This window comes from Neomonachus schauinslandi, chromosome 6 (genome assembly GCF_002201575.2).
Source record: "Neomonachus schauinslandi chromosome 6, ASM220157v2, whole genome shotgun sequence".
Taxonomy (NCBI): Eukaryota; Metazoa; Chordata; class Mammalia; order Carnivora; family Phocidae; genus Neomonachus; species Neomonachus schauinslandi.
Genome location: NC_058408.1, coordinates 75,900,186 through 75,923,236, shown reverse-complemented (window position 1 = coordinate 75,923,236; position 23,051 = coordinate 75,900,186). Strand labels below are relative to the sequence as shown.

The following is a 23,051-nucleotide window of genomic DNA, read 5'->3' as shown; positions in this document are numbered from 1 at the left end:
TCAAACATCTTTTGTCGGGCACGGGGCTGGAAGAGATCCTGGGGTTATTTTGAGTCTGGCCCCTCCTTTTATACAGCTTTTTAAAATTTCAACCCAAATGCTCTCATCCTGGGCAACGGATGGCTTTTGCATTCAATCTCACATACTTTCCTTTAAGGGAAACGGACCACACCCAGCAATTCCATGAGACTCTCCACCCCCACCAAGCAGAAGTTGTGAAGGAATCTGAGGAGGTTTAGCCTATTTTGCCTTTAGGCGGGATAGACTCAAAACAATCCTAATCAGATGAACGCATTTTTCAATCTTAAAATATCCACTGATGACAATGTGCTCTTTCCCTCTGGAGACTCTAACGCCATCTGCTCTGCACTGATTTTTGTTTACTAAGAGGATGTCACTGACCACGAGGCACACACTCCGAGTCTCTCTCCAGTGGTCGGTTGGACCCACTCTGGATAAGGAATGCGCTTCCCGTGAATTTCCAAGATGGAGAGTGCCACAAGCTCTAGCTATGGCTCTGATTTCTGTCCTTTACTCAAGATGCCAGACTCAATTATCTACCCAGTCCAGTTGTTTCCCATATAGCGGAGGGAGCCAGCCATCACAGCCTCTGAGGACTCACTGAATCATTCAGAGCAGCCCCCGAACACAAAAGACACTTCTCTGCCCCTATCTAAAGATCTCCGAAGGCACAGCCTGCAAGACCTGCCCTAGAAATGCATTCCTCAGGCGGTGCCTGGGGGACTCAGTTGGTGAAGGGTCTGACTCGACTTCAGCCAGGTCATGATCTCAGGGTCACGGAATCAAGCTGCTCGTCTTCGGGCTCCACGCTCAGCACAGAGTCCGCTTGAGTTTCTCTCCTTTTAGCCTCTGCCCCTCCCCCTGCTCATGCGCGCGTGCGCGCTCTCTCGCGCGCGCGCGCTCTCTCTCTCTCTCATAAATTGATTTTAAAAAAAGAAATGCATTCCTCTATCTGACCCTGGTGTTTCTTTTAAGTCCTTCATGAAGGAATAAAAAGGAATGATTTTTGTCCTAAACTGAAGATCAAGAAAGCCCTTCCAAAGGTCTTGCTACTTACTTTGATATGGGGGTGTTTTGCACACATTGTCCCCCACACACGGGAACAACGCTCCTCCTTTCTATGTTCGTAGAATTCAGGGTCTCGTAAGATAGCCACTCTCCGTCCACCATGTGTCAGGACAAACTCACTGCGCCCCTCCAGCCGCGTCTTATCGTCCGCAGAGACAGGCAGTACAATGGGGATGCTCATGTTGATCACTCCGTCTATAGAAAGAACCACGTGATGAGTATGGGATGCAAGGTGTGCCGTCCTTGAAGGATGACTCAAATGTGCACAACGTCCATTCCAAACATCTGCAAAGGCCAGGAAGGCCTAAATCCAACATGGTTGTGTTGGCTGCAACCAATTTCCTGAGAGTCTACGATGAGAAGCCCTCGAGAGGCTTCTCAATACCAGAGATGGGGCATTTGTGAAAAGTGGGCTGAGTTTCAAATCACGGAGGTGGCTTCAGTGAGTGATCTAATCTGGGGGATGAGAAGGGGGCATCTCCCTTTGAGTTCCCTTTTGAAAGCTTGGTCCTGACCTCAACATACCAGAGAGTTTAAAATCTTTAAAAACCCAATTACACACAATGAAGGTTGGCCAACAAAAGCCTCTAGTCTTTCTTGGAAACAAACCTTGTAACAACATTGGCAAATCTCTTATATTATCTATTTAGGCTCTAATTGTGGTACCAACACACACTGAATTGAAAAAAAAAAAAATCAGGGTGCCTGGGTGGCTCAGTTGATTAAGCGACTGCCTTAGGCTCAGGTCATGATCCCAGGGTCCTGGGATCGAGTCCCACATCGGGCTCCCGGCTCAGCGGGGAGCCTGCTTCTCCCTCTGACCCTCTCCCCTCTCATGCTGTTTCTCTCTCGCTCGCTCCCAAATAAATAAATAAAATCTTTAAAAAAAAAAAAAAAATCAGACAATTAACATTATGGGGTAGGACCCCAAAGAAGGAGTCCTCCTGATGTCTGTTTCCCGTGGTCCGGGCATGGCATCACCTTTAAATGGTATTGAAAAGACTTCTCTGGGATCACAGCCCTTGCTAGCTCAACTGCAGTTGAGAACCATCAGTCAAAAAACACGGACGAGGTAAAACCATAGAAAGTGGATTTGTAGAGCTCATGCACTTTGGAGAGTGAGCTCCTCTCCCCTTTACGCTAAGTGTCTTACTTTAAAGGGAATTTAAGTAAACTGGCATTCTGGTTTCTCAGGATACAACACAACAAACTGGAGGGTATGGGATGTGCTGTTCAGAGAATTTCTCATCCCATCTTCAGCTACAACACATGCCTAGGACCAGCTTGATCTCAAAGGAAGAGGCAAGAGAATTACTTAAAAGCTGACTTAGAAACTGTGAGGGCTCATTTTATGTGTCTACTTGGCCAGGCTGCAGTGCCCAGATATTCAGTCAAACGCTGTTCTAGAGGTTTCTCTGAAGGTATTTTTAAGATGAGATGAACATTTAAGACAGTAGACTTGGGGTAGAGAGTGTCCTCCATAAGGTGATAGGCCTCATAGACTCAGTTGAAGGACTCAAAAGAAGACCAACTTTCCAGGAAGAAGAGGGAGCTCTGCTCACAGACTTTGAACTTGAGCTACAAGTCTTCCCTGGGTCTCTGGCCTGCCAGTCTACCCTGTGGATCTTGGACTTGCCAAGGCTCTGCAACTGTGTGAGGCAATTCCTTAAAATCAATCTCTCCCTCTGTTTCTCTGGAGAACCCTGACTAATAAAGAAATCAAAAGTAAAGTCATGGGGGGCTCCTCCTGTGTGGGGCCAACAACCCCTCAGGGCATCATTACGTTAGAGCTCAGCTCAATAACTGGCAATAACTAGTGACAATGATGTCACTTTGTAAAGCTTGTGTTTAACACATTTTTAGAAGTGAATATGAAGTTATTTGGGGTTTCTTTTTTTTTTTTTTTTAAGATTTTATTTTTTAGAGAGCGAGCGAGAAACAGCATGAGAGGAGAGAGGGTCAGAGGGAGAAGCAGGCTCCCCGCTGAGCCGGGAGCCCAATGTGGGACTCGATCCCAGGACCCTGGGATCATGACCTGAGCCGAAGGCAGACGCTTAACCATCTGAGCCACCCAGGCGCCCTTATTTGGGGTTTCTTAGAAGGACATTTTTTAAATGTTTTCTAGAGAAAATGGTTAAAAGATGTAGTTATTTTTCAGTTTGGGGCTTCAAAGATTACAGTTGGGCTTTCTGGAAACATCTAATTTCTTAATGAGGCCAGATAATGTAAAAGAAATGAGCCAGCTGTGTCCCCCCCTTCTGTGGGGGCGCCTGACATCCACCAACTATGTCCGTCTCTCTACTATAGTCACACATGAGAAAACGGGGCACGCCGTCAGCGTACAACACTGAACAAGATTAGGGAGATCTGGGGGGATTCCCAAGGTCAAGACTCAGAAAGAAACCAGAGCACGTGAATAAGGAAAACAGTCAACTCCATAGGAAACAAATGCGGTTATTTATGGATTTGAGGAAATGTCCCACAAATTAATGAAGTCTTTTAAACCTAACCTTCAAAATCCAACATTTGGAATGCCTCTGATGGGGTTAAAGATCTGAGATCGGAGTCAGCTATGAAACCCATCTCCGGGCATATCACTTTGCAACTTCTACATACTCTCCAAAGTTACTAGAGTGTAAAGAATGTCACAGGATAGAGATAGCAACTGCAGGGGACAAAGAAATCCTGTCTGTCAAAATCCTCTGACCCCCACCCCACCCCGCCCCACCGCCAGTGCCCCGGGTAGCCCTTGTAAACCACAAGTAAGCTATCTGCACAGGAAGTCATGGATTTTGACATTCAAGTGACTCCTTTGTTTCAAAGCTCAGGCATTCTGTGGGCTCAGTTCACCTCTGGGCTCAGTTTCCCCACTTGAGAGATGGGATAATGAATAATCCGTACCTCCCTGGGTTGCTGGGGGTGGGGGCATACCGTACAGCCCTTTATCATTGGAGGTGTGTCATCCAAGATCATGAAACCCACCCCGCAGTCTAGGCTAGCCAAGTGGAACGCCTTCAAGGGTGCTGATGATCTGACTAGAAACCATGTGTTCTGTGGGTTACTGACCACACTGCTCACAGTGACCCGACCAAAATCAAGTAAACCAAAACGCAAACCAACACCATTTTCCTGTGGCAGTTGCCTCCTTTGGTCCACTAGGTTCCTGCCCGAGGTAGCCTCGCACCCATGTTCCTCTTGGCCTTGAGGGAAACCCTGCCCTGGGGAAACAGCCCTTCTTGATGGGTGGTCGAGAGCCAATCTGGGGGCGGGCAGTGGGGAGGAAGACGAGTTCCACTGAGTAATGATGCCAACCGACCACATCTACCCGGAGCTACAACTCCACACAGGATGAGCAGCTTGGCCTAGCACCTCCCTCAACTCTTCCACTCTGGGAACTCATCCGACAGTGTCACGTTCTGCTGAGGCATCCTCCATGGCTTTCAGCACCGACTCGGGCTTTCAGCCTTTCCCACTGTGTGCCGCAGCTCTGGGGAGATCTCTCTTACAGCGGGCTGCCTCACTTTGCAAAAGAGCGTTGTGTGCTAAGTCCACGGTTAGTCTAACACACAACTTTTGCATAGGACTCTTCCTAAGCAAAAATGAAATCACTATTGCTTAACTAGGCTTTTTTTTTTTTAGTTGCAGGACTAGAATTCAATGATTCATCACTTACATACAACACCCCGTGCCCATCATAACAAGTGCCCCCCTTAATGCCCATCCCCCATCCAGCCCATCCCCCACCCACCTCCCTCCAGCAACTGTCAGTTGGTTCTCTATCATTAAGAGTCTCTTATGGTTTGCCTCTTTTCTTCCCCCCGTGTTCATCTGTTTTGTTGCTTAAATTCCACATTTGAGTGAAATTCTATGGTATTTGTCTTTCTTTGACTTCCTTCAATTAGCGTTATACTCTCTAGATGCATGCACGTCATTGCAAATGGCAAGATCTCATTCTTTTTTATGGCTGAGTAATATTCCATTATATATGATGTGGTATACACCACATCTTCTTTAGCTGTTCATCAGTCATTGGACACTTGGGCTGTTTCCATTGTTTGGCTATTGCAGATAATGCCGCTTGAAACATCGGGGTGCATGTGCCCCTTTGAATCCGTATTTTTGTATTCTTTGGGTAAATACCTAATAGTGCAATTGCTGGATCATAGGGTAGTTCTATTTTTAACTTTTTGAGAAACCTCCATACTGTTCCAAAGTGGTTGCACCAGTTTGCATTCCCACCAACAGTGCATGAGGGCTCCCCTTTCTCTACACCCTCGCCAACACCCGTCGTTTCTTGGGGTGTTAATTTTAGCCATTCTGACATGTGTGAGGTGGTATCTCATCATGGCTTTGAGCTTAACTAGGCTTTTTAAAGGGAAAACAACAATGATGAAAACAACACCAAAGATAAATGATAGCTTCACAGTTTTACCTTTCCATTCTGGTAGAATGCAGAAGTTTACAGTCATAACAATGTGTATATTTATTCTCAGTTCTATAACTATCAAATCACCATAGCTTGAAATTAAATTCATGCATAATCACACCACAAAATACAATCATGCACAATCCAACCAGGTGCATCCATTTAAATTGCATGTAACATCAATTTATCCCTTGATTAAAAATGTTTCATAAATGCAGTAGAAAAAAATTCTAGATTCGTGAACTAAATGAGGACCAGTAGAAGTAATTAGTGGAAAGGATCACAATTTTTTTAAATCTCAGGGACAAAATGTACAACAATTTAGAAACAAGTTTACTTTTGTCAGCCAAATAGGACATTATAAACAACAGCTGCATCTGATCCAGAAATTTCCTGTTATTTGGACTGTGATCAACAGAAGAATGTAGCATTATTATTCTATTATAACTGATTGGATCATGAACTGTTAATTCCAACTGGATCATTTGGATTTTTTTAATTATGTTCTTAACCATTTCTAATTAATGTAACTATCTAATTGTAATAATTTAACTACTTGGAAAGTTGAAATACATACCAGGAAGGACCATGCCTAGAAAAATACAAACACAATTAAGAAACATGTTTTCAGCTTTCCACCAAAATAATCTTAAAGCAACAATGTCAAGGAACAGGTTCCTATTACAAAACGTCACACATGTAACATATAAATATACTGTGCTCTTTGCTACTGCTCTAAAGAATATATAACAGCAAAAGGCTTCTGAGACCAGAATTTGTACTGAATAATGTTCAGTGCAATCCAGAAGCATTACTCAGATGATTAACTGTTTTGAAATAATTGTAACACATGTCAGCAGCACCTCCAGCTTCAGCAAAAAGTTGTCTCTTACACAAATATGTGATGTTATAACTATTGTCCAATGGTTCCAAACCAGGCTCTGCTAGGTGTAATAGCAAACTGCTCTAGAACATTCTAGAATCCCAGATGTTTAGAGGACACGAAAGTCTACCTAGCAGAACAAGGACAAGAACTACAGCCAGGATAACTTGGATTTGAAGCCAGGCTTCAGGTGAGTTACCTAACCTTTCCAAGACTTATTTCCTCATATGAGCAAAATATCTTCACAGTAGTGTTACTGGATTAAATGTGATATCCTGTGTCAAACGCTGGGGTCAGAACACATTAGGTGCCGGATAAATGCTGGTGGTACCTATGGAAAGCCCTCAAGCCCCCCTTGGCAACTCAGAGCTGTGAAGGACTTGTCATCAAATGGTCAAGTCTCCTGAGGCCGCCATGTCGTGACTCTCCTTGGAAGCCACCAGTCAAGAACATGAGCTTAAGGTTCCATTTTTTAATTAGGTGAGATATTTATGACTGGAGGGTCTCTGACAACCTCCAAACTACATATCCAGTGAAAAAGTGATATAATAAACCAATGAAAGTAGAACCTTGAATGATAGAGGGAGTAACTCCTGTTGTGTAATGATCAGAAACACTTCAAAAAAAAATTTTTTTTTTTTTTTTTGCTTTTCGACTGAGCAGACTGAGTTTTTTTGTTTGTTTCTTTGCTTTGTTTTGCTTTTTAATTTAAGGGGAAATGGGAACTTTTGAGAAAATTAAAACCAACCAAGTATTTTTGGGAGACATGGTCCAAATTAAAAAATATATATATTGCCTGCAGAATGCAGGTGATCAAGAGATGTGCAATTGTTTGATGGCAGATGACAGTGGCTACATGTCTGTGGCTCCAGAAATTTCAGATTTTCAGTCAGTGGTGACTCATGACTTTCATGAACTGATTAAAATTAAATGGTATCCATATGAATGAGATCTTGTTCGACCTTCTGAGATACACATATATCACTTTTTGGAATTTAACTGTATCTACACAGCCCAAAAGCCATCAAGGGGAGCTCTCCCTGGAGACTCATGGTATGGTAAGTGGCTTCCTCCTGACATGCTCAGGGCTGCTCTCCAGGTGGGAGGGAGGCCAAACCCACCCCTTACACAGCAGCAGCTCCATTTTCATCTGCTATATATACTGCGTCAGAGTTCACGGACATACAAATGATCTGGCTTAAAAAAAAAAAAGGGTAAGGGGCGCCTGGGGGGCTCAGTCGGTTGAGCGTCTGACTCTTGGTTTCGGCTCAGGTCATGATCTCAGGGTCATGGGATCGACTCCCTTGTGGGGCTCCTTGCTCAGCGGGGAGTGCAGCCCCTGCCCATTCACTCCAGCCACACTGGATAATATAAGAGATTTGCCAATGTTGTTACAAGGTTCGTTTCCAAGAAAGTCGGCTTAAGCCTCTCCCGCCCTCTCCCTCTCCCCCTCCCCCCTGCGCTCTCTCTCTCAATAAATAAATCTTAAAAAAAAAAAAAAAAGGCTTGACAACCACTGATATGGGGAGAAGAACCACTGTACTAGGGTTCAGGAAACGGGCTGTACTATCTGTCCCCGAAAGCTCATATCGGTCTTCATTACCACTCTATCTCCAGCTGCTAGAACAAACCTTGGCATATGAGGACTCTCGATAAATATTTGTTGGCTGACGGATGAACATCTTATCTGCGCTACTTCCAGACTGATGTAACTATGGGGGAGCCACAGAGTCCCTTCAAGACCTTGACGTCTTTTCATTGTATGGGGGGAGGGTGTTAATATAGGGAACATTTGCTACTGGACCAGTTGTTCCTTAAACTTTCCTCATCCCCATGGGGTAGGGCCTGTATTAGCAGCCCCATTTTACATATGAGGGAACTGAGGCCCGCAGAGTTAAGTAATGTGCCCCAAGTTCACAGCAGATCACTAGCCCATGAACCCAGTTCGGCTCCACAGCTCACACTGTGCCCCACTATGGTATTTTACCTCTACTTAGAGGTGGGCAGCACATTATATCCCTGGTATCTGTTTCTATCACTGGATTTACATAGGAGTCGAGGAAGCTTCTAGAAGGTGGGGGGGACCTCTGAATCCTCACTACAACGGGGGCTGCAGAGTCGTGTCCAGTGGACTGTGGTGGACTCTGGGGTAGACCAGCAGAAAATCCCCAGAGGGGAAAAGGATCCTTGTATGGGGTCCCAGAGACAGGCCCTGTAGGCTGGGAGGGTTCCAGAAGCAGCATGACGCGTGGTCCTAACCCCCGCTGGTGGAGCCACCCCAGCAACCGCAGGAGAAGAAAGGCCCGGGTTCAGCTCATAGGGTTGTTTCATCCAGTTCCCTGACACTGTGGGATTCAAGCAACTGCTGGAGAGTCCTCAGCTGAGGTTCGCGCAGAGCAGGGGGACGTCTGCCTTCCCACTTGAGAGAGAGTCTGTGAGCTGCCACAGGCCTACGGGGCCCAAGGACAGTGTGGCTGGAGTGAATGGGCAGGGGCTGCACCTCTGTGGGTGCAGAGCGCCACGGGCATCCACGCGACAAGAGGCCCATGGCCGTGGGCCTGACTCGGGGCACGGGAAACACCCCCTTGAGAACTCCCACAAGCGCCTGGGTGTGGGTTTCCGGAAGAACTGGGATGTCTGCATGAGCAGGCAGGAATGGGGAGCTAGCGGGAGTCCAGTATTAATGGGGGAGTGACCCCCCTCAGCTCCGTGCCTCTGGGCTTCGGGGGCAGACACATGGGGGGCCTGGGCAGGGAGGCCTGTACCAAAAGCTTTGTCCGCCGCGTGGTAGCGAGGCCCAAATAAGAACAAGAAAATCGATGTGTTTTACAAACTGCAGAACACCATAAAATGAAATCGAAAGGGTGTAGAGGAAGGGGGCGAGATATGCCTAAACGATCCGGATAGATTATTACGGCATTCACTGTCCTGCATCTTTATGGATCACAGACTCCTTTAAGAATCTATCAAAAGCTAAGAACTCTCAACCCAGCAAAACGCCCCTTCTCCCTTCCATAAACTACAAAGGATTTCTGCCTGCTCTAGGATGGTTTTTGTCCCCCCACCCTGAAGTCCTAGACCCCAGGTGAAGCACCCCGACTTCTTCCACAAGCACACCCAGCGCCCCTGGCACTTTCCTTTATGGAGCGAGTCCTCGTCACAGGTGACAGCGCTGTGTCTCTAACAGAGCCCTCACTTCCCATGTGGTTCGCTCATCTTTTAGCCACAGCTCTGGCTGGGATGCTCAGGGTCAACCTCTTGCCCGTGGCTGGCCGCGGTGTCCAGTGACATTTACTTAACAGCCTGTGTCCCGTCCGTGTCAGAATTAAGACATCAAAGGAAGTGTCAGCCTCCCTAGTACAGATGTGCTGACCTTCTAACTTCTATCGGAACGGCCGCCGGGAGAGCAGCCTGGTAGGGAAAGCACTGGGCCAGAAGGCAGGAGATTCTGGTCTCTGGTCTTGGACCAGTGGTATGAACTCGGCGAAGCACTCAGACTGGGATCAGCTCTCTCATCTCTAAAGGGGGGTGACCATAGTTGCCTGGTCAAAGCGAATCACGCCTAAGAAAATGCCTTGCAGATGGGCAAGTGCTGTACAGATATGGTTATTATTGCTAAGGCAAGCCATACGGAAACCAATTATATTTTGGAATGTTATTTTATCCCCCCAGGCAGAGTCACAAGCCCAGGCCATGAACATCTTTTCCCAAGAAAGACTATCTGCCTTGATCTTTCTTCCTAAAAGGTCTGAAGCCCTGCTCGGTGTCACAGACTCGGTGTGTCGTCATCCCCACCCCCACCCCTGCCCCGACCCAGGTCTCCCCACTAGCAGCCATTCCTCAGGGGCTTGAAACAGACAAGTTCCATTTGACAAGCTCAGGCCCTTCTGGGAAGGAAATGATCACAGAAGGGGCCGGAAGTTTTCTGAATAACACATGCTTCCGATCTGGACCAGATCAGCTCTCTCAAGTCATTCAGCCTGTGCCCAGAGGGCAGACTTAGCGCTGCCCCAGGAGGGTTCGGAGGATGTAGCCAGCCTCCTGTGGTGCATGGAAGGGCATGAAGAGAGGCACTTCAGCATCCAGTGGCCCGGCAGCCCTGGGGGTGAGAGGGCCCTGCGAGTCAGCACCGTGCGCTAAGTTTACCCCCGCTGCCCCATGATGGTCCCAGCAGCCGGCAACAGGGCCCCCAATCACCCTCTACTCTGAGTATCCAGGCAAGTAGAGTGAAACAGACTTAATCTTCTCTTGGCTTTTGCATGCAAGTAAAACCTTCGATTTTCAGTTCCTTACTTTCAAATAGTCAGTAATCCTTTGAGGATAACCCCCCCCCAAAAATCCTAAAAATGGAATTTATACATAATAGAATTAGACACACCATAAATCATCTAAATATCTCCAGAGTGAGAGGTATGAACCAAGAATTAATACCAAGAATGAACACTTCTTGTTCCTGTGAAGATTTTGGAGCACGATTTTTTTTCTTTAACAATGAAGAGTAAAAAACAAAAGCGCATACCGTCCAGCAGGGTATCAAAGTGTATGGCCTGCAAGTATTCCTTCTCTCGCATGAAACCTTTGAGGGGAGTGGCCCAGCCTTCGCTCAAAACTTGGACCCACTGAAGATCCAGCTGCAAAACACAAAAGCAGGTGAACATTTCCATAAGCTCTGTTTCCCAGCCATCTGTCCCCAGGGCAGGCCTTTCTCATTGGCTGGCAGAGGAATGAAGGCAGAACCTTTCATGTGTTAAGTGTTCCATTTTGATGCCAACCACGCACGATTAAGGGGCCAGATAAGCTTGAGCTAGAACTTTCCTACCAGAGAGTGGTGATCTAAAAATTGAGGTGCAGAGAGCCTCATGATGGGCAACTGTGTTAACATCTGCTGTTCATGCTTTCCTTTTTTTTTCCCCCTACAAAAATTCTGGTCGGGCTACATATTTTCACCAAATGTACTAGGTAGTTGACTGAAATTGGCAAATCATTGACTCAAAAAGTCCAAAATTCTTAGCATGATACTGAAAGCCCTTCAAGCTCTGGCCCTTCGGGCTGATGTAGAGATTTCCTACCTCCTCCCAGGCCTCTCCTCCTCCCCACCCTCTCCTCCTCCCCACCTGAAATTCCTATTCATCCTTTAAACCCCCGAAGCATGGGTCACGGCTCTGCTGACCTTTCCTGCCATCCCTACGACCAAAACAATGCTTAGATTATTTGAAGATTTTTTGTTCCTTGCAGCCCATTTTGTTATTGGAACTATCATTCCACACTGTAATTATAATTATGTACTTCTCATGCTCCTGGAGCATTGGAGTACTCAATTTCTTCTGTAGGGTCAGGGGCTTCTGCTTATATATTGGCCATGCTTTCTTCAAAGAGGTATGAATGAGCTGCAACAGGTTCCCAACTTACTCTGCCTCTTATAAAAATGTCCCAAGGTTTTAAGGGATAAGAAAAAGTTACCGATGAAGATCTGATCAGCTGGTAAGGACCAATAATACTGACACATACAAAGCCAAAGGCATCTGCCGTGCACTTGGTGGGACTCTGCAGCCTACACGTTCCAGGCAGTAAAATCCGTGTGACCAAAGGGTCTACACCTTCCCCCGAGGCTGCACTCTGCCTCTTTAGGAAAGAATGGGATTTGCAGAGTAGGAAAAGATTCCTATCACTTTAGATCAGGGTGGCTCTTTGTTTTCTCCAAATTCCTTCTAGATTGTCCAAAAAAAAAAAAAACCGCTTGCATTCTTTTTTTTTTTTTTTTAACTTGCATTCTGAACAAACTTTTCTCAGCAGCCACCAACAAATGGATACCGCCCAACGCCTGCACTCTGGCGTAACTGAAGATATAATGACGACTATTTGACGCTGTCCTCTGCAGAACAGAAGTTATCTGCCCAGCCTGCCTCTGCCCCTGGCACTGACCGGCTACCTTGTGGCAGCTCTTGGTGAGAGATCTGCTTGGCAAGAGGTTTTTTAAAAAAAAAAAAAAAAAGGCAAAAATTAAGTGTTTTTCCTTATGGACATTGCATTTCCCTTATCCATACCTTCCTTATTATCCAGAGTGACTGTAAACAGATCATAATGATGTCGATGAAGCCTAATTCTCCTGGGGCCAGCCCACACCATCTTACCTTGGTAATTTCTAACGAAGGGAGAGCTTCGGCCTCAGCCCGGACTTGGTCAAGTTTGTTTTCTGGCACGAAGAGCTCATGGATGCCTTTCATGATCGTGTGGGGTACAATGTTCTGAAAGGAAGCAGAATTGGTAACAATCTGTAAAAAGAAACTGTTTTACAGAAAACTGTAAAAAGAACGCTTTGGTAAATAAATGACCTATCGTGACTTTATGCAATTAAAAAAAAAAAAGCGCCCTGGTCCACCCACCTGCTCTTGTAGGAGCTCCACCACCTGCTGGACACAGTCACTCACTGAGGACAAGTTGGTTTTCAGCACCCGCTCGGGGGTTTCGGGTTTCTCATAATCAGAATCAATACCCGTGAACCCTGCAAGTCAGGAGGGTGAAAATCACATCGGCACCAATGGAACAGGCTTGCTAAACAGTACGGTTTAACCCGTGTTGGAATAATGCATTACATTGAGAATTCAGGTTAGACCAGAAAAGGTCATCAGCTGTCCCTGACCTCTAGGCATAGGTAAGTATATATCTGTATATATTTACCTAGCTGTATTTTCAATATAGAAAGCCCCCAAATTATCAACAAAACGTGGCTAGGACCAAGCCCCCTGCAGCTGATTAGAATCCAAAAGGAAGACGAAAAGAAGAAGAAACTCTGGAACCCTCCCCTTAGACACATACTCGTGGATATACACCCACTTCAGGGACCTGAACTTGACTGCTTAAGGCTGAGGTGACGGTTCTTGCAAAACACCAGCCCCCCTGTCAATGGGCCCGTGGACGTACTGAATATACCGTGGTTCGATAAAAAGTTGTGTGTGCTAGATGCAATTGCGGAGAACAGTTCTTGAGACTTCAGACAGGTTTCTGGGGATGGAGCACGAAGGCTCGAGAGCAAAAGCTGCCGGCGCTCCTACCTTTGATCTCCCCGGCTCGGGCTCGCTTGTAGAGGCCTTTCACGTCTCTACTTTCACAGATGTTTAGAGGGGCATCCACAAAGATTTCAAAGAACGGCAGTCCTGCAGATTCATGGATTTTGCGGGCATTCTCACGATCCTGTGGGGGGGGGGGGGGGAACACATTCGAGAAGGTGAACAAGAGGTTTCGCAATGGAATTCTTCATCGTGGACCGGTGTGAGCTCTGGTGCTTGATAGCTTTGGGTTAACATGGCATGCGGGCTCTGCAGAGGTAGCAGGGAATCGGTCCTCTAGAGTGAAATCCAGAAACATTCCCCTGGTGAGCACAGCTCTTTCAAGGGCTTTCAGAGAAAGCCACAGAGACGAAATCTCTGCTGAAGGACAGGGCTGGCCACATGGGAGCATTTCATTCGTAGGGAGTGTTCAAAGCGCGTGGCATCCTATTTGTAGCTCCCAGAAATTTCCTGGTTTAGAACAAGAAGAGTGTCCCTCTTCCTCAGCGATTTCAACATTAAGCACACATGACCTGAGGCTTTGGCAGTGAACTGCCGTTTCCTTTAGCAAACTAAGCTTTCCAACTCTGGAGATGTGAGATTACAGGACTTTTCGACTTTTTCTTGTTTAACTTTTTCTTCCTTTCAACTCCGGCCAGAAGGTGAGTGTGGAAGGGTCTATGTCAGCTGGTGCCTGGGCATCTGGAAATGAAGGAGCTCTCTAGACAGGACCGATATTAAGTAGAGGAAATGAGGGAGCAAGGGAAGAAAAGGCGGGGGAAATTGAACCTACAACAGCCCTGGGTGCCCAGCCCTCACCGACTCCTTTTCCAGCCTTGTGTGTGCCGCCCCATCCTTTTACCTTGGTGAAAGGAGAAATGAAGCTGGTGATGCAGACCAGACCAGCATCGGCAAACAGCCTGGCCACCTCGGCAATCCGGCGAATATTTTCTTCTCTGTCCCCGGGGGAGAATCCAAGGTTTTTGTTAAGGCCGTGACGTACATTGTCCCCATCGAGGGAGTAGCACGGGATAGCGTGAGAGACCAGGTACTCTTCCAGAGCAAAACTGATCGTGGTTTTTCCAGCACCGGAGAGACCTGTTCATTATAATCATTTGACCTCAAATCAAAACCACTACAATCTAGGAAGAGCATAGTTTACTGCAGGTCAAAGTACTTGCATTTCTTCCAAACGTCGAAATAACCATCTGTCCCCTATTAGAATTACAGCATTTCAAAGCAAGTGGGGTTCATAAGTAGGGAGACCTGGGGGTTGTACATGGTTCTTGGTGGGTTCTATTTTGCCTGCAGCGTGTTTTAAAGATGAGAACATTGTGCATACAAATCCAGATTCTAGCTTCTCTTGGAAAAAAAAATCAGAAGATCTGGCAACCGTGTTCTCATGTCCCTCCTGCCAGCAATCAGCGGGAGTGGAGAGGACAGTCAGTCCTGGAGACTGGGAGGCCCACCTCTCCTAGGGAGGCTGCTAAACAAACCATTTGACAATAGATCCCTTCAGCTTCAAGATTTTTCCAAAATGATTCTCAAAACATGAAGACAGTCATCCCGAGCTAGGCTATAGATGTGTTTAGAGCTGCCCTACACTCTTCGGGGTCTGGAGCCTTTCCATGAGAACAGAGTTACCATGTGCCTTTTATCATGGTTTCAAAGCGCATTGGTGGGGGACATGCTGTATGATTTCTATCTGAGGGAAATCATGAGGAGAAAGGGAGTGCTCCAAAAATCTAGTTGTCCTAAAGACCTCTGGACCTGAAAAACGGAGCACTGTGCCAAGCCTCTGTCGGGGAGTACCCAGGCGTGGGAGAGGAAAAGTTAGGGCGAAGAAAAGAAGGTCAAGAGCTTAACATGTAGAAGACGGCAGGAGGAAGGAGGGAAAAGACAAAAAAGGTAAGAGAAAAGCAGGGACGAAGGACAGAAGGAAATAAAGACTTGGAAAGAGGGGCTCCCAGCCAGCTCAGTCGGTGGCACATGCGACTCTTGATCTGGGGGTCATGAGTTCGAGCCCCACGTTGAGTGCAGAGATTACTAAAAAACAAACAAACTTTAAAAAAACGACTTGGAAAGAAAGGTGATGTACGAAAGGCAAACAGTTTCCACAGCGATAGTTATGTTTTCAAGTCACACCCTTGGCCCTCACAGAGAATCACGAGAAGCAATGGCTCCATGAGGGATGTGCCGCCATCTTTGTAAATCATTGTTGAAGACACTATTACATTATTTGTGTGGCTCAGTTTCATTTGAACGGGGACCTAAGTGATAAATTCCTCTTAGAATTGTGTCCAGTGAGGCAGAAGAAACAGAATTCCTAAATCTCTGGCATGTTCTCTCACATTGGAAAATGAGGGAAATAATAGAGATTTCTTTCAGTTTTGCCTCAGGTCTCAAAACGAAGAGCTAAAGCACAATAACTGGATTAAACTAGACTGTTGGCATATTTATTTTAATGCACTGAGGTCGCACAAATTACACGTCCCGAGAGCTTTATTTCCTAAGGGCCAGGTGCTGTGCTGTCTACACATGCTTTATTTTATTTAGTCCTACCCCCATTCCCAGGGGCAGGTTCTATCCTTATCTCATTTCACAAATAAGAAAAGTGAGGCTTAGCCAGCTTAGTTGGCTTGTCCAAAATCACACAGTTAATGTAAGTGCAGCTGGGGGCTCACAACCAAGTCTCTGGATGTGAAGTATTTGTTTCTCTTGGTCTGCCTGCACAATAGCCTATCTCTGTAACATAAAAATACAGAATAAATTGGGAAAAGATTTTTTTTTTTTTTTTATGAGTAAGAAAAGATAGGGGAAGTCCATCCCTTAGGGTCTTTTTCCTCTTCTACCAGTTACCTTTTGTTTTTAAGGCTGTCCCACATTATAGAAAGTGGACTCTGTGTTTGTCCCAATACAGAAATTGGACAAACCCATGAGCGCAAACACGTAACAAGAGGGAAGCTTCTGGAAGTCAGCTGTTTTATCTACTGCCACACAGCATGTCTCTTAGACGGAGTCGGGGGGATATCCCGACAGGATTCATGACAAGTGAACGCTGCCTTTTGGAAGATAGCAAGCTCCTCGCCCACCGTCTGTCCCCAGCCCACCAGCTGCAGAAAGGTGTTCCACCACGGATGAATGAAATCAGGAGACCAAAGGCAAGTGCCTCAGGCACCAGGAAAAACTTTGAAGAAGATGGAGGAGGCTGATGGAGACAGGAACAGGAATGACTGAAGAGCAAGGGAAGGGGTAAGGCAGGTGCCGGCCTGCCAAACTCTTCAGCATTCCCTTCAGGTTGGATTAATCAGCATTTGGGTTTTTTAGTTTTTGGTTTTTTTTTTTAAGATCTATTTATTTATTTGAGAGAGAGAGAAAGAGAGCAAGCAGGGGTTAGAAGGAGAGAGAAAGAGACAAGCAGACTCCGCACTGAGCATGGAGCCTGATCTCACGACTGCGAGGTCATGACCTGAGCCGAAATCAAGAGTCAATCACTTAACCCACTGAGCCACCCGGGCGCCCCAATAAATCGGAATTTATGAGCAGGCAGTACCACACAGTTGATCTCAGAACCTGGGTAAACATCTTTGCATCAGTTTGAAATACCGTGTCTATGGTATTTCCTTTTGAGTCCGGGCTACGCCGGACTTCTATTCCCAGGGATCAACTTCCTCTACCTTGTGCTCAGAGCCTAAGGGAACAGCCCCAGACTAATTCCTGTCCCATCACTAAGTCTTAGCTGTGACATTCTGAGGCTATAAAAACACAGGAAAAGGGAGAGATTCGTTTGGTCACCTCCGTGGGAGTGAATTATTTCTATTTACAAGGGACAATCCTCAGCTAAGTGGAAATCACTGGTTTTCCTTCCTGTGCAGATCCTTATGTTTTCAGTTTTCCGGGTTTTTTTTTATATTAAGTGAAACAGTTCTCTTGGATGTTAAAACATCAGAAAACAATAAAGAATTCTCTAAACACCCAAAACCTTGTAGACAGCCAAATGCTCGCTGTCGAGTTAGGAAGGCTCCATCATGAGTACCAGTAAATGCACTTAGGCACGAGCATGAGAATGACGGGATCCCCTCAACCTGAAAGGGGCGGGGGAGGCCATCGTCAGCTGGCCTCTTTCCTGCCAAAGAGGAGAGGGGCAAGAACGCAAGAAGCCCCATGTCTCCATCTTGGGCCTTCTTCCCACTCATGGCAGCAGTAGGGGTAACGGCCAGGCTTTTTACCACTGCTCTCTGCCTCATGCCAGTGTTAAAGTAAACACATCATGTGTTACACTACGTTCCTTAACATTGTATGTCACGCATCAATTTTCAATTAAAACAAAAAAAGTATCAACGTGGCATACCTGTCAGCCACACGGTACATCCTCTGAATCCTCCCCTTGTGCCAACCACCTGCCCTCTCTTGTTCCTGCTCACGTGGTGGGCCTGATAGACGACGTTGGTGGATTTCTGCTGGCTCTCCTACAAAACAAGACCAAGCCCAATACTGTGTGAATGAAATAACACAATAGGTATACCTAGAAGAATAATACAATATGGATACATATAATAATACAATAACTATACTTATATATGATAATACAGAATGTATACAATAAGTATATATACACATATGTATACAGAAATAATAAAATAACAGAGGACAGTAATAGCCATCCCTAACCGAAACCCCTCTTTTATGATTGGCACACAGAGTGACATTTATTAATTCTACTAAATCAGAAAAAGACACTGCCTTTAGAATACCCATCATGACCCTCTGAAAGTATAATCTGAATGAGACAATTATTGACACGATGTAAAAGTTTGGGTTCTGTGACACTTAAAAATGTGCACCTTTAGGTAATGGTTAAGGGAATGTCTTTGTCTCCGTAAGTGCATGTTCTCTACCAGATCCTATGGAAGTCGACAGGAAACAACCCAGTTCATCCAGCCCCCGGGGAAGTCCTGGGGAGGGGCTGGTTGAGCCCCACTCTGTACGGAGCCGGGGAGAGGCACTGATCACAGAGCAAAGCACTGAGTCAGGGGCACCATCTTGGTCCCACACAGACATGTCTTTCAAGCACAGTCCCTGAGCGAGGTACGGCGCATGAGGCTACTTCTTCTCAAGCTCTACACTCTGTTTCCACTTTCCCAAGGGTCAGTGTGAACTTTTAATCTTTCAGAAAGCCCTGCAGAAATAGAAATGGGCCAGTTATTAGTCTTGGAGGCTAATGCAAATCTCAAATATCTTTATTTTGGCTGCAATAAAATCAGCCAGTAAGGGCAGAGATTATCTGATCCCGATCCTAAACTCTGGATGCTATGAGTCTGATGAATAAAAATGGTAACACAAGCCAATAAGTACAGTTGCTGGTGGACATTTCTAAAATAGCATGTGATCCCAGGGCAGGGGGGTGGGGGGTGTGGAGAACCCATCATGATGGTTAAATAAAAATGTTGGGAACAACTCCTATATGTCTTTGGTGTGGTAACTGAATTTCTGTTGACAGATGGAATCCAAGTCTCTGAACTGTAAAAATCTATGGAGCCTTTTAAACGACACACATGTAAATCCACCAGAGCTTAAAAAAAAAAAAAAAAAACGGCATCAATATTCTTTGAGCAAGACCCAGAGAAAACTCTGAGCCACATGTGGACCATTTTATATTCTGGAGCAAATTAAATCACTTCTTTATGGCTCATTTGGGGAAAAAAAAAAACCAAAACACCAAAAAGGGGAATACAGCTAGGACTGTTTGGGGGCTTACAGGAGATAATGTGTGGGAACATACTCTGTAAAAGGCCAAGTTCTCTTCCCAAACGGGTGCTGACGGTGACTAGTGAGTGTGTATACCCACAACAGGAGAGGCCGGGAAAATGGTTTCGAGAGCAAGGTGAAGGAGCCCCTTGCTGGCCGTTGGGGGCTCAGAAGGCGGCGCCCACCAGGGGGGCTGGGCCCGCCAGGAGGGCCCGGAACCCAGCAGAGGCACAGCCCAGGCAGGAGACGGGCATTGCCAGGGTCCGACGGAGCCAAAAGGAAGGTGCTGAGGGCACAGGTGGGATCAGCTGGGCGAAGTTACATAAATCTTCTGAGGCTGGAGGCACTGATCATCCTTCAGGCAAATGCGCTGATCATGCTTCCGTCAGAACCCAAGAAGCACTAGAAGCTTCATAAATGAGGTCAAATTAGATGAGCTCAGGAGGTATTCTAGCAGTATTCCCTCGGGCTGAACAAATCCCCTGAAGGGATCCCGAGTCCTTTGGGCCAAGTGTCTGTCATTTATAGCTCAAGGACAACAGTCACATTGCCTTTTTCTCTGTTTCCTTGTTAATCACTGCTTTTTATTCAAGGAAATTATGTCTGGATATCAGGCCCCAAAGTCAGTGCATCTGTTCATTCATGGGTTCTCTCAGCAAATGTTCATGTAAATGAGCCCCTACTACCTGCCAGGGACCATCCTAGGCACTGGGAATCTAGTGTTAAACCAAGAAGGATCCCCAGCATCACTTTGGGGGGAAATACAGGCAAAAAGATCAAGTAACTGGGGTCCCACGCCCTTTGCAGAGGGTCTCTTACACATACTTGTATACCATATGAAGATATATGTAAAGAACACCCACAACTCAACAATAAAATGAGTAAAAAATCTGAACAGTCACTTCACCAAGGAAGATACACAAATGGCCAGAAAGCACATGACGGGCTCAGTGTCGTTAGTCATAAGAGAATGCAAATTAAAACCCACATGAGACGCCTTTGCTAAATCTAATGGCAACGAGGACATGCTCTCATGTTGACAGTGGAGGTATAAAGTGGGACAACCATCCCGGAGAGAAACCTGGCAGGTTCTTATAAAGCTAATCATTTACCTTCCCCACGACTCAGCAACTGCATACACAGGCATTTACTCAAGAGAAAATATATATCCGCAAAAAGATGCGTACAACTTTATCTGGACAAAAACCGCAAATAGCCAAGTAACCATCCACAGGAAAATAGATCACACACACACACACACACACACACACACACACCCCAACCATGTCGGAACAGCAGTTGTCCTGAAAGGGTTTGAGGTACACAGGTGTTGGAACTCACCAGATGTATACTTAAGATAGGCATTTCGTTACATGTAAATTTTACCACACACCAAAAAAGAGCCATTAAAAAAAAAAAAAAAAGTAAGCAAACAAGAGAATATATACCAAGACTCATATGGTGGAATTCTCTTGTTCAACCCTGCTGCCTTTTCCAAAAAAGGGCTCGGGTTCCAATCACAGCATACTTGACTTAAGGGGTGGCTGCTCACCTGGGCAACTGAACACCCACCAGAGCTTCATTTGTCCACAAAGATTGTTTTTTTCCTCTCTTTTGGCTGTCTTTCCCTCCCTCCAGGCAGAGATCCAGAATAAACTTTAAACTTTGTTAATCTGTGGAAACTTGTTAGGATCTTGTAAACTGCGTCCCCAACCAAGGGCTTGGTTTTCAAAAACTGTTCAGAATCCACAGGAAAGAACCACCACTATAGTGGTTAAGAGTTCACCTCTGAACTTTTTGGATTTTTATTAGCTGAATCTTCATCATGGGTGTTTGTACAGGATTTCTATCATTCCAGCAATGTCGAGACAAACAAAATCTTTTCAGATGGCCAGGTACTGGGCTTTTTTGTTCAGCAGAAAGTATTTTGCTTCTTTTTTTTTTTTTTTACGATTTTATTTATTTATTTGACACAGGGGGTGGGAGCGGAGGGAGAGAGCAAGCACAAGCAGGGGGAATGGCAGGCAGGGGAGAAGCAGGCTCCCCTCGGAGCAGGGAGCCTGATGCAGCACTGAATCCCAGGACCCTGAGATCATGACCTGAGCCAAAGGTAGATGCTTAACCGACTGAGCCACCCAGGGCACCCCAGTATTTTGCTTCTTATTTATCTTACATTTACCTTTGATTTTCTCCAAAGGCAAACAAAATAGAAGCAGGTATTTTGAATGATATTTGAACTGCAAAGAGGCAGGGCAGCCAAAAACTTTGCTTTGCTTTGCTGAAACCTTTACTGCCTTCTAAAGAGCATATGGTGTTCTAAGCATTGGAATGAGAGTGGCTGTCAGAGAAAGAATTCTCTCTATGGAAAACAAAACACACGTTAAAGAAAAAAAAAATGTTTGCTTCCCTGTGTGTATAAATGGAACACACATCCTCAGAACCGCACCTCACACTGTCACTTGGTGGAAACCACAGAGTTGGTGGCATCTTCTATTCTGGGTGTCTAAATAAAATATGGCAAACATCCCTACCTTTTTCCAGGTTACTGACCCAGAAAAACTCCCTCCAGCATGCATAAGAGTAGCATGAGTATGGGTTTGGAGTCCAGCAAACCTGGATTTGAAACCTGCCTCGTGGCCTCCTGGGCAAGTCAGTAACATCCCTGAGCCTCCAGTCCTGCTCTGTAAAACGGGGCCAAGTATAGTTTCCTCATACGGTGGCCAAAAGGACGAAATAAAATGGTCTTCTACATAAAGTATCAAAGGTGAACCTTACGGGCCCTGGTGGCATTTAATCTAGCCCGGGGAAATCCTGGTCGTTTGTCTAAATCACCCAGATCGAGAAGCATCCTAGGGACTTGGGTCTCCTCTCAGGCAGGTCTGGGCAGGTGGGGCTCAGGAGCAGATCAGGCAACGGGCAGCACAGTACTGTGCCTGGGGTGTAGAGTTACACACACATGATGTCCTTGCCACTGCTGCTCCAGTGATTCTTCTCTTTGACCCCAAAGTCCAGCCAGGAAATACACCGTTCCGAGGTGTACTCACCAGTTAACCGGCCTGCAGCCTCCCTGTACCCCAGACTCCCCGCTCCCGTGCTGGCCGTCTTGGTCATGAGCCCTCAGTTACCAGCACAGGATGGCCTTTGGCCCAGGTCAGCCTCCCGTGCTACTGGGGGGGAGGAAGGGGAACCTTGCCACACAGCAACCCCCCCGCCCGGGGTTGCAGGGCTACCGCTGCCAGGCCCACCCCCCCAGTCCCACTGGCGCTGCAGGAGGGGAGGGGGGTGCCCAAGGAGCTTCTGGAACTCCGGGTAGGGTGGGCTAGGTGATGGCAGAAAGCCTCAGCCTTGACTTTGCGTGACTGGGAGAAAGGGAAAAGACGAGGGATGGCATCACGGCCGGGCGGGGCCTCCCGGAGCCCGGTCCAAGCCATGTGTCACGGGGAGCCTGTTGTGAAAGGCAGGGCTCCGGCGGAACCAGGAAGCAGGAAACCATACGCAAGGTTAGGGGTTTCCCTGTGCTCCAAGGCTTTTTTGACTTTTGCATAAAAGCAAGTGGATTTGAATTCATCTACACCCTCCTGCCTCCCACGCAGCACAAACACAAACTGCAACTCCACTCTGTCCCTTTGAACTCAACGCTCACTGCTGAGCTGTTGGTGTCCCTGGTCTGTCGGGGACCCCTCCCTGAGTCTGTTCAAGATGCCTTTTCTAGTACTGCAGGCTACCAGGAGCGGCATTTCTCATGCATGATCTCAGGCGCGGCTCAAAACCTGGGAGCTAAGCAGGCTGGGCATTGAGACCCACTTACAGATCTGGAAACTGCGGGCCAAAGTCCCAAACCTGGAAGATGCAAGACCCA

At 46.4% G+C, this 23,051-nt stretch overlaps 1 protein-coding gene across 2 annotated transcripts in view; it reads right to left on the bottom strand.

Annotated features, from left to right (window-relative positions):
• The window catches only part of PAPSS2 (3'-phosphoadenosine 5'-phosphosulfate synthase 2), a 67,533-nt gene that overhangs the window by 9,091 nt on the left and 35,391 nt on the right, over positions 1-23,051 (bottom strand). Inside the window, exons 2-9 of one of the 2 annotated variants that reach the window (XM_044915997.1) lie at positions 17,796-17,913; positions 14,307-14,542; positions 13,451-13,589; positions 12,782-12,900; positions 12,530-12,643; positions 10,918-11,029; positions 6,093-6,107; positions 1,079-1,284 (exon numbers count right to left, since the gene is read on the bottom strand). In XM_044915997.1, the coding sequence (XP_044771932.1) occupies positions 1,079-1,284; positions 6,093-6,107; positions 10,918-11,029; positions 12,530-12,643; positions 12,782-12,900; positions 13,451-13,589; positions 14,307-14,542; positions 17,796-17,913 (1,059 nt within the window). The remainder of the gene's footprint in view (positions 1-1,078; positions 1,285-6,092; positions 6,108-10,917; positions 11,030-12,529; positions 12,644-12,781; positions 12,901-13,450; positions 13,590-14,306; positions 14,543-17,795; positions 17,914-23,051) is intronic. The other variant, XM_021696085.1, reaches the window with a different exon arrangement.